Source organism: Octodon degus, unplaced genomic scaffold, assembly GCF_000260255.1.
Source record: "Octodon degus isolate 3935 unplaced genomic scaffold, OctDeg1.0 scaffold00169, whole genome shotgun sequence".
NCBI classification, from domain to species: Eukaryota; Metazoa; Chordata; class Mammalia; order Rodentia; family Octodontidae; genus Octodon; species Octodon degus.
In genome coordinates, this window is record NW_004524745.1 from 4,811,410 (window position 1) to 4,823,654 (window position 12,245).

Here is a 12,245-nt window from a genome sequence, read left to right on the forward strand (position 1 = left end):
TCAGCCCACCAGGGGGCGGAGCTGGCTGGCATGTGGTGCTGGGGGATTGAACCGCGGTCCCTGTGCTTTGCTAAGCTTGTTCTAAGAAGGTGCTTTAGACCACTGAGCCATCTCACCAGCCCCTTGTATTCTCTTTAAAAAATAAAAATTTAAAAATGTTGTAAAGTTCAAAACTGTAAGCAATGGAGAGCAAAATACAAGATGATATTATTAAATGGTACACAAGGACTTACAGTAGAAAGCATTCAATGGCTGCGCTGCCCATAACCGTAAGTGTGAGGCACAGCTATAGGTTTGCCATAATTAGCTTCCTTCTTCTTTTATTTGTTCTGGTTTATAATTTTGGTCAAGTTCTGTTCATTATCATGATCGAAGTCAATGACTATCACTCTTAAAGAATGAACATGTCATATCTATTACCTCTCGAAGAAAACATTTTATTAGAAGATGGTCTGAAGTCTAATCCTCTTTTCATTTTTAAGGAAATACTTTTTCTATCCAGTAAATTTTTCAGTCATGTCATCCTGAAGCAGGGCCTCGAAGGTAGGTGATGGCATACACGCACTAGCAGGGCTGGCTGCCACATCCTGGCACCCACGCCTGCAAAACACTTCAGGCCACTGCCTTCAGCTGCCTACGCCAGCAGTGAGCTGGATTTTCTATGAAGTAAGTTTATTAAAACTGAAGTTGATGCAAACAAATAAAAGCATCCTATTTGTCTTTTCCTCACTAAACTCCATGACCACCCAACTCTGTGGTTGAAGCCAAACTTCACTGAACCTTCTGCTTCAAGAACAAGCTGCATTCCTTTACTCTTCCTTTTGTTACTCTTCTTTCATGCTTTGTGACTTTTTTGGTTGTAACAGCAGCAAGTTCTTATCAAAGCCTTTTATCATGCATCTTAAAATTCATAACAAGTGCACAGATGTGCCCACTTCCCCTTTCTGCACAAAGACTCACACACCTTTGTGATATGATTTTCTGTTTGTATTTTGACCTACTTATCTGCCTTCACATCACTTTTAGGAAGAAGAATGTTATTTAAACGTAAGAAATTTAGTCAGTGTTTACTTACAGATACTATTTTTTCATCCAGTTATTATCCAATAAAAGGCCTTTGAGTACATGTACCTAAAACATGTACACTACATACCTATAAATGCCACACTTGTGTTACTGAACCATTACGAACTGTGCATCTTAAGACACTCAGAAGTTAAAATTAGGGCTGGGCAGATAGCTCAGTAGTCTAAATGCCTGCCTGGCAAGGGCAAAGATCCAGGTTCATTACCCACTACTGCATGCTGTGCTGACCCCACAACAATGGGTGTACTAATCCCAAAACCAGGTGTGGTGGTATACCCACCTGTAATCCCAGACTGAGTCTGAGCTGTATAGCAAGACCCTGTACCAAATAAATAACAATAATAATAATTATTATTATAATAATTTTAAGTTAAAATTAAAGGCAAAAATTTAAAAACTAGATTCTCTTAGACGCCTACAATATAATATTCCCAATACATAATTCTGATTTAGAGATCTCTGCTTTAGGCCTATTCAGAATAAAAAGAAAAAGTCTATGTTTTCCCAAATGATTATCTACTGAAGGAAAGTCAAGATTTACTTTTTCTTTTTTCTTTTCTTTTCTTTCTTTTTTTTTTTTTTTCTTTTTTTTTGTGGTACTCAGGATTGAACTCAAGAACTTGTCCTTGCAAGCCAGGCTCTTATGCCACTGAGCTATCTCCCTGGCCCAAGGGTCCCAATTTAAAGGGCTGTAGTCTATCTGAGATATACACAGAACATATGGAAGGATTATTCAACACATAGATAATGCATATTAGTAAACAGAAACTAAATGAAATTTATGAGATAAATGTTGAATAATTTGTGATTAATTTTGTGTTACTCTAAATATAATAGAAAGTGATCACTTGAAATCTATTGCATTATTATGTTCAAAACAAATTTACCCACAGGTAGTGGGTATGGTATGAATACTAAACATGACATAAAGTTTCACCTTAGACATACTCAAGAAAAGCTTTTCAACTTCAAAACATTCTATGAGGTAACATCAGCCATGCAATCAATATCAAATAAAAGAAACAGATGACTAGAACTAGTCAACAACACTGCACAGGTAAGAACTATCACTATTTGAATAGATCTAGAAAAAGAGTTATTGTTCCTATGAAGCTTGTGCCCACTCTGAAAACTAACATCAAGTTCACATTTTTAAGGTGAAAAAAGAGATTTGAGGTCATTCCTTAAATGAATGAAGTTTTATTCTGTCCTGAAATTTTCATGTAATTTAAGAGTAAAATTGTAACAGAAAATGCCCTCCCTCCTGGCCAGTATACTTCATTCCCCAGTGGAGCAGTCATAGTTGCTGTTGCAGTTCCGGTTGCTTCTGATTTCCTGGTCATGGATGGTCACTGTGACAAACAGCTGGTCACTGTGATGCACGCACATTGTATAAACCAGTTTCCAACTGACGAGCCATTCTGCCTCTGTACTTCCTGCTGGCTTATCTCCTATAGGCCCTTGGCCACTAGAGATCAGGGCCTGATAGTACGTGAATGAGCTCAATCATGTAAGTAAATCTGCCTACAAATGGTGGGTGTCATTTTGGTGTTCTGCATGCCTTACAGAATTCTAACTTGACTAGTCTAGGTCAACACACCACTGGCCCAGCCCAGCAGCTTCTTCATTTAAGAATAAATTTTATAGTTTAAGATGTTTTTAAATAACAAAAAAATACTATTGTGTGATATTAAAATTATATACCATTCAAATTTCACAGTCATGAATAAAGTTTTATTAAAACAGATCAACATACTTGCAACTCTGCTGTGTCTGATTGTACTCAACAACCAGAGTTTAGAGCCTCCACAGAGACCATGTGGTTCACAATACCTAACATATTCACTGCTTGTCTCTTTTTTGTTTTGTTTTGTCTTTTTGATGTGAAGTCTCACTATGCAGTTCAGACTCGCCTTGAACTGGCAGTCCTCCTACTGCTTCAGATTCCCAAGTTCTGGGAATATAGGTGTGTACCACCACACCCAGCCAAGCTTCCTGTCTCTTTACTGGCTCTTTTCTTGGTCTACATAACTGACTTCAATACCACCCATCATAGGCTATGAAAAGCCGACTCCTTCTCTCCCCTCCCCCTCCTCCTTCTTTAATGGTATGTTTTCCCTCACTCAGTCCCACATTTATCTTCACTACAGGTCAGTGACTCTGAGTCCTTCAACTTGGCCCAGTGGCTTCTGCTGCCATCTTTTGCCCTCATAATGTTTATTTTCTCCTTTCCTACAAATTTGGTTTCCATTTTAAAAATTTTATTTTTAAAAGAAAAAATAAATTTCAAAATAAGATCATAGAAGATCATAATAATCAATACATTGCATATTGTTATCTCCAGAGTACTCGTCGTACAAGACATAGGGATGAAATCTTGTCCAAATGATACTAGCACAAACTTTTCTTTTCAATGAACTAAGAGAAACTAGCTATACAACTATAGCTATCTTAACTATCTTGTTTTTATATTCATTTTTTCCTTTTCCTTTCCTTCCTTTCCCCTTCTCCCATAGCAGTTTCTCTTTCCTTTTGAACAGTTTCTTCCCAATTGACAATATCTATTGTATATTTTGGGTCTGATTTACTCATTCAATTTTTCACACTAAGAAGACTATATGATGTCTACACGTGTGCATCTGATTTATTTCACTTATGAGTATGGTCTCAAATTGCATCCATTTACCTATAGAAGTCTCCACTTTATCCTTATTTATGGTTGAGTAGTATTTATTCCACTATATAAAATTGACACAGTTGATTAATTCTTTTTTTATAGACCCTCTTTGGTCTACCAAAGATGTAGATTTCCAATATTAACTCCCAATATTATCTGCCACTCCAGTTTTCGTGCTTCGAAAATTTTGAAGAATAATATGCACATGTGCAATTTTCTTCCATTTATTTTAATTTTGCTTAGAATGTGCTCTCTGCTTGGCACACCTTCTGATAGAGCCAAGATCTCGGTACATTTCAAGGTCCAGCACCCCCCGTGAAGACACCTCAATCCTCTCAAGTCATAATTATCACTGTTGAAAAGACAGCTCCAGTTCTGTATCTCTATCTCATATTAGTTTTTTTCCTTTCAACTCCTTTATTAAATTGATTGTATAAGATACACAGTCTCATATTGACAGTTCCTGTCATGAATAAAAGGAACAGAAATAAGATAGGTAGATAGGCCTCGCACAGAAACAATCCTGTGGTAAAAATAGAAAATTTGGATCCCTTAACAACAAAAGGATGTCAAAAGCAGAACATAAGGTGGACTATGTATTCAGATGATGCCCTAAAGTGTGTGCTGAGACACACCCAAAATATAGTTCATTTAGATTCCTTCATTTATGGCACATAATTTCTTAATTATCCTTTTGTGAAATAAACATGAGCCTTAAGAAACATGAAATCAAAACTACATTTGTTTCCAAAATATAAACTCTAAATTCAAAGTAGCAATCTGATTGATTCTGAATGTTAAAAGTTCCCAAAGTAAAAAGCAATCTTAACTTTTTTTGACTTTCTAAATAAAGCCTGCAAAGAAAAGACAATTTGAGTCCAGTTGTATAGACTAGGTCTCAGCCTCCACATACATAGTATGAACGACAAATGACAGCAAACAGGACCTTGCCTTCACATCTAAAAACACCTAATTGAAACATGTTCTTTCTACTTATTTAGCAACCCTACAAAACCACCAGCATAACGAAAGCTTAAACTTCATGCTATAGAATTATTAGATTTTCTTTCTCTTTTTCTTTTTTTTGCTCAGGGTCTCACTACATAGCCCACATTAGTAGTGATCCTCCTGATTTCTGCCTCCCAAGTGCTAAGATTACAGGCGCGCGCCACTGCACCCGGACTCCATCGCCGGCTCAGCACACCCGAAGATGGGGCCAGCGCAGCAGGCGGAGCCAGGTATTGAACCCTGGCCCCTGCACTTACCTAAGCAAGTGCTTAGTCCACTGAGCTATACCGCTGGCCCTTAGAATTATTAGAATATGCATCTATCAAAATTTCCAAATCCCTGTTTCTGGTACAATTTTAGTATACCTATTGGATGAGGCAGGGCATTTGGGAAAAAAAAAATATTTACTAGATTTACTTCTGATTCCTTCCCACCAGAAAATGACACAGTAGGAAGCCAGATAGCGTTCACTATTTATGTACAATGGGCCCCTCGCTCTCATCACACACACTGCCAACACATACTGGCTAGGCGATAATTACTCAAAAGGTCTGATCTGTAACTGAAAGGATTTTCAGTGGCAAAAAGGCATAGAACTAAATAACAGGAACTTAAAAAACAAGAATGGCCTTCTCCTTTCAATTATTTTTCAATTATTCTGATTACATCAGCAAGAAAACCTCAATTTGTGCCACTGTGGTTTTAGCCCTGCTAATCTTTGATAATCTCTCTTCCTCACAGAGAACAACCCTCAGGCTTGCAACCTTCCTCAGGCAAACATTTCCAGATAGAGTTTAGTATGAATGCTATGCCTTCGCTGAAATTTATTTTTATAATTTGCTTATATTTTCAATATACAATTTGCTCTTGCTTTCCGGTTTTAGTGCAAATAAAGCATTCTTTGTAAATAAGTTTAGGTTAACAAAGATAAGGTTATCGTTATTAAGTAAATTACAGCAAGGCAGTATGCATTTGACAGAAACCTTAATGATGTTACACAGAAATGGGAAACATTTGGTTGCAATAGATACTCAGCAAAGTCCAATGAACCTAATCTATCACCCTCCCTGTGGTTCACTTATCTACATAACTGAAGGAAAGCCTCCTAGCTTTTAAGACATCAGCACTAGGAAAAGGCTTGGCACATTTGACGATGTCCACAGACATGCTTAGTTGTCCCAACTGGGAGGAAGTTTATCACTGGTCCCCAGTGGGCCGAAGCCTGAGGCATAATTAGATGTCCTATAATGCACAGGATAGCCATGAGACAAAGAATTATCTGGACAGGAATTTCTACAATGCCTGGCTTAAAAGACTAAGAAAAGGATTTCATGCAGTATCCTTTGCCTGTCAAGAATCACCTCTCAAGGGCTGGGCATTTGATGCATGCCTACAGTCCCTGTACTGAAGCCAGAAGGTTAAAGTTCAAGCTCAGCCTGAGCAATTTAGCAAGACCCAGTCTCAAAAGCAAATATAAAATAATGCTGGGCAGGTGGTTCTGCTGAATGGCCCTGAGTTCAATCTCCAGTAACAATACGAATGAAGAAATAAACAAACCATCTCCCCAGATCCTGCTCCTATCTTCACCTTATCTCTACCAGGGGTAAAACCATGCCTGAGCAAAACCCTGACCAAAATCTCTCCATTTTACATCACCCACCCAACCATCAGCAATTAGAATGCTAATTCTGTGTCATCAATATTTTTCTATAACTTCCTAATGAAGTCACTGGAGCTATGAAATTTTCACATGATCCTGCTGTACAAATAGATGAAAAGATAATTGAGGTAAAGATTAATGTAACTAGAGAAAACACTCGACTGCAGGTGCTACTGATTTCATGAAAAATTATTATTTGGCTTCACTGGGCCCCTGACTGAACTAAACACCATATTTTGCAGAATAAGCTTACTTTTGAAACTTAAAGAAAGCCACCATGCTTTTTCTTAGATAAGTTAATTTTTCCAAGAAGCAGATTTTAAAAAGTCAAAAACTACTTTTCAGCTAGAGAAGAGGAGAAGAAGAGGGAAGCAGAGGGTACAGATAGAGGAAAAAAGAAAAACAACTGACAAAAAAAACCAAAAAACAAAAAACAACTAGTAGTTGAAGAGTCACTTGGCTAACACTAAATACTTTCTTCTTAAATAGTACCACAAAGGCAAAACCCACACACATATTATCTCTGAGGGTAAGGTGTTTACAACAAGTTTCTTTGAAGCTATTTTGTGGTTAGTGTTCTCTGTCTGTAAAGCTCTCCAGAGCAGTACAGAAGGCAGCTAGCACCACACCTGTCTTTTTCACTTTTGCAAAGTCAGGAGTTCTTTTTCACTTTGTAACAACATTCAAACATGGAAAACAGCATGTTCTTAAATCAGTGATCCTATCATACATAGTCTTCAACTGACTTTAAGGTTCTTTTGATAGTTCCAAATAGGTAGAGGTTGGTATAGCTCAGAGGCGTTTCAGGGTTTTCAGTTCAACTTGATTTTAACTCTGAATCCAGGCACACCTGTGGTAAAGTGATAGTGACGGTGAAACTGAATTCCTTTCATTTCAGAACCACAGAACACTCTGCCAACTGAAAAGTGGCATTGTTTTCAGCAGCCATAAGCTGCAGAGGTGCAGTGACTGGTGCTCCCACCATGATGAGATCAGGGTCCTGATCCATAAATTTATGCAGGGGATAAACAGGTTATACTGTTTTCTTTTTCCTGTTGTCTCTATAATGGAGAACTCTCAAGAAGAGTATAAAAGGAAATTCAAGGACAGAAGAAATAGTGGCCAAAGGAATGGCCTACAGGTGGGATGGACCAAGAGAAGAAGGGGTGAGGAAAAGAGGATCTAATTCTTCACTAGCTATGCTGTTGACTGAATCGTGTCCCCTCCAAGTTTGTATGTGGGAACCCTTAGCCCTAATGCAAGTGCATCTGGAGGTGTGGCCTTTGGGAGGACATTCGGTAAGGGTGAGGTCCTGAGGATGGGGCCCTTAGGATGAGGTTAGCACTTATAAGACAGGGCAGTAGAGAGCTGGGTGCTCAGTTTCTCTCCTCCTTTTCCCTCACTCTTTCTGCCTTCTGAGAGCACAGCAAAATGTCCTCTGCGAGACAGGCAAGGGGGAAGTGTCCTCTGCGAAGGTGGCCAGCACCTCCACCTTGCTCTTCCCAGCCTCCATCCAGATCTGTGAGAAACATTATTGAAGTGGCCCAGCTATTGTGTTACCACAGCTTGATCACAGCGTGCTAAGACAAGCCCAGAACACTGAGTGAAGCCCTCCTCATAAGAAAGGCACACTTTGCCCTTTTCTTTATAGGAAAATTTGCTGAACGTCACCTGGCCAGAGTTACGAAGCACTGCTGGAAGACACCACTTCTCAGACCGAGTTCCTCCCTCCTTACATGGCAAAGGGCTCGCCACCTAGTCCTGCTGTCCCCTCAGCTTGCTGGGATTCCTGTGTCTCCAGCAGATTCTTGGGGAAACACCAGTGTTTTCCCAAATTTTGAAAGGGGAAACTTAGTAATTACTTAGAGATAAAGAGAGAATATTTCTTGTCTACAGAGTAGCTAGCTGCACATGGCCACTATTCAGTGCTGCCCATTGGTCTGTGAGGCATTTTTCTAAAGAAACCCTACCTCACAGTTTAATCTGGATACAGAGATTTATGGCCTAAAACAGAGTTTTCCAAATGAGTTCTCCAATTTAGAGGATGTGATGTCATATGAATTTTGCCAATACTTTCAATAAAATTAAACAGCACAAAGTAGAAAACCGTCAAGTATATTGTTGGTAATAATAATAAGCATTATCTCATGAAATTGTTTCTCTTTCACACAAACACACATCTCACTATCAAAATCTATATGGTGTTCAGCAATCACATATACATCCACAGATAGAATATGAATATATATATATATATATATATATATATATATATATATATAAAGAGATGCCTTATACTCAACTATTGACTACAACTGAGCTTCCATATCTGTTCTTGTCTCTGCGAATATGGTAAAAGTACATATTCAAGGTCGCTAAAGTAACAATAGTAAGGAAAATGACAATTTAAAAGAATCCAAAATAATTTAACAACACTGTTATTCTGCCCTAATTATCATCTATTTTTCAACTTCCGTGTCAGGAAATGCCCCTGACTTAGTCACAAGTGCCCTTTCCATCTGGTGCATCAGGTATAAGCGTAAGGTAAAAATAGCTAGAAAGAGGCTGTCACAGGGCCAAACCCTCACCATAGAGCACCATAGAGCATGCCAATTCTCGCCATTCCATGTGCCAAACCTCTGGGCAGAATCTGAACCACAGGCAAGCTCTCCTCTCCATTAGCAAAATCTTTAAAATGCCAGTTCCTGAAATTACTGGGCAAAAGACCAACTGCTTTCTAGGATAAAGAACTCTGAATAAGATCATGGTTAACTCATTTTTTTAAGTAGAATTGAGTTTATGATTATACTATGATTATGAATCATAAACATTTTCAAGTGTAATTTTGGAAAAATTAATTTGCATGAAACTTATAAACAACCCATTCACACACATCTATAGCCCCCCCATAAAAGGGTTACTTCCTCTTCCCTGGTCTGAAGAGCTAAACATGGAGAGAAGCTTTCAGCACCTGCCCACAAAAGTTCTATCCAGTGGCTTCGTGGGTACAATCATGGGAAGGTAACTCCCCAAGGTGCTAAACACATACTCAGTTTCCACCATGTTGCTGAAATGGTCAGGAATTGGATTCTGAGTTCAGGAGTCACTAGTTTATAACAAGTAGTTGTGACCCCAGAACGAACAACTCACAAATTACTCTGATGGTGGCCGTGTATATCTGGAGCACCTAGTGATACCACACACCACCAGGAGTACTGTCCTCTTAGCAAATAAATGCATGTCAACTGTGTACTTAATCACTGTCCTCAGAGTTACCACTGGCTGGCAGATTTTATTGAAGACAGAGAAAAGAAGACTTAAAACCAATTCACTGAGTTCCACTTGATCACCAGTACAGGGAAGAAGAGGGCTTCTGGCACTTAGTCAATAACTCAAATGATAATTCCACTGCATTCTCTAGATTTAAAATTCTTAATATTATATCTGGAGTACTAGTTGCATTACATTTTAGATTTTGTTTAAAAAATGTAAGGTGGATCATGAAGTGATCAGATTTCTCAAAGTCATGACCAAATAGTGTAAGTGTACATCTCACCAATGCTGCCATCTACAGAGAACTTACCTACTATTACACAGCACTGCTGAAAACAGCCACAGGAATACAATGTTTTAGCTTTTATTTTCAAAGTACTTAAATTCTGGGTTTTTTTTTTTAAAGATAAAAGACTAAGTAGCAGAGCAAGAGTCTTAGGAACAGATGATACATATTTATTGCCCACAGTTTTCAGCAACATGTACCACCAAACTTTAAAAAGACAATTCGAATTCCTTAGGTTTTCTCTAAGCAATTCACTATCTACCGTTTCATATGTGTGTATAATTGATAAGCTGTTTTTCCACCACTTTTTCATTCCTCAGATTGAAAGAAATTTCTCAAGTTTCCTGATGGTGAAGCTTATGGACAAAGACAACATATATTCGTAAGTCAGAACCAAGTAGATGCATCTGGGTTTGGTGTCACACAGAAGGCGGTTGGATGTGCTACTGGGACAGTCCCTACAGCAGCAGCAGCAGGTACTTCCTCTGCTATGTGGCACTTTCCAGAAGTACAAGAAATAATTTTAAGCTGATCATCTCCTCAATGAGAATTTAGCACTGCACCACTGCAGCCCACCTTAGAATTATCACAGCCTCTGACGCACGCAGAAAGACGCATTTCATTGTTACTTCATTTTTGTGTACATACAACTGACCTTCTGACAAACACTGAAATTTTTTATCAAAAACAGGTTTGGGTAGATTTATTCAAAGCTCAAACATTTTGAGACATTTTAAAGCAAATTTTCTTTCAGAAGTTTGGCGTTTTTTACACACACCACTTGTACACAATGAGCCTTTCATAGCAAATCAGAGAAAAGGCAGGCAGTGACCCTTATCTTTTCCCACTAAGGACCAAGGGACAGGATACTGCTCTGTGTGGTCTCTAATGGCATTTTTTAAAAGTGGTTGTTAGCTAAATTATTTCCCGCAAAAGGAGAACGAACAATGAAATTGCAAAAGAAGTTGGAACTTGTCAGCAGTTGAACTTACATCTTCAGATTCCCTATAATGAAAGGCCTGCATAACCTGAGTGCCGAAACCATGTCACCTTAGCGTGGATAACTGGAAGGAAGGAAGGATGGAAGGAAGGAAGGAAGGAAGGAAGGAAGGAAGGAAGGAAGGAAGGAAAAGGAAAAAGGAAAAAATTCAATGGATAACAGTATGAGACCACATGGAATCATTCACGGGGAGAAACTGCTACCTGTTTGGATCCTCAGGGGAGCGATAAGAGCCGTCTGTGCCACCCTAGGGAGATGGTTTCTAGCATACATAATATAAATAAATCACTCCAGCACCGGAAAGAAGAGCAGCAGAACTCTTCTCACTAATCGCCACCACGGCCTGGACCCCTTGGGCTGCCTTCCCTTTAAAACACTGCTTCATTATTCTGCCTTTAACTCTCTTAAATGATTCATTGCCCCCTTAGCTCCTGAGCACACTCTACAGGGAAGCTAGTATTTAAGTTTAATTTCTAGTGCCACTTGCTTTAGAGAGCTTGATGGCAGCAAGCAGGAGGAATCTAATTTAATAATTTTGTCAAGGTTTGGAGGGGCACCTATGACCCCCTCCCCCATCAATAACTAAACAGGAGTCTCCCGCAAGCCATCTGAGGAAAGACACTATCTGAGAACGCAGGGCCCACGTGCGGCGAAAGCTGTCACCCAGAAGTGGCAGCCGGCGAGGAGCGCAGGGAGGCGGGCAGTGCGGGCCTAGGCGCTCAAGGGGATGGCAGAGTGGCACCTGAGCAGAGCTCAGCTCCCTCCCAGAGACACCTAGGGGAAGAAATCAAGGGCGGAGAACCCTCCCGCATCCTCGGGCAAGGGACGACCCGTGCACGCCGCCGCAGCGTCCGCAGCCCCAGCCCGCGCCCCTGGAGCCCGCGCGGAGCGGAGCCCGCCGCGCCTTCCTCGCCCCCGCCTTACCGTCCCAGCTCCGACTCCACCTCGAAGAAATCGCTCAGCGCATCCCTGTTGGAGCCGTCGATCCAGTAATCCGGGACGAGGCTCCCGGGGCCCGGGGCCGCGCTGGCGGTGACCGACGAGCAGGACGAGGAGGAGCAGGAGGGCACGGTGACTTTGAGCATCTTCGCGGCGGGACTCCGGAAGCCGGCGCCGCTGCCGCCGCTGGCCGAGCTGGAAGCCCCGCCGCGCCGCCGCCTGCAGCCGAGCGAGCGAGCTAGCAAGCCCCGGAGCGGGAGGGGGAGTCCTCAGCGCGCGCACCTCGCCGCCGCGCCCGAGGAGTGGGCGGAGGAGG

At 40.6% G+C, this 12,245-nt stretch overlaps 1 protein-coding gene across 1 annotated transcript in view; it reads right to left on the reverse strand.

The window, feature by feature from the left end:
* Camk4 (calcium/calmodulin dependent protein kinase IV) overlaps positions 1–12,167 on the reverse strand; it is a 260,080-nt gene extending 247,913 nt beyond the window's left edge. The window contains exon 1 of the mRNA XM_004643276.2: positions 11,915–12,167. Coding sequence (XP_004643333.1) covers positions 11,915–12,075 — 161 coding nt within the window. The 5' untranslated portion in view covers positions 12,076–12,167. The remainder of the gene's footprint in view (positions 1–11,914) is intronic.
* Positions 12,168–12,245: the final 78 nt, after the last annotated feature.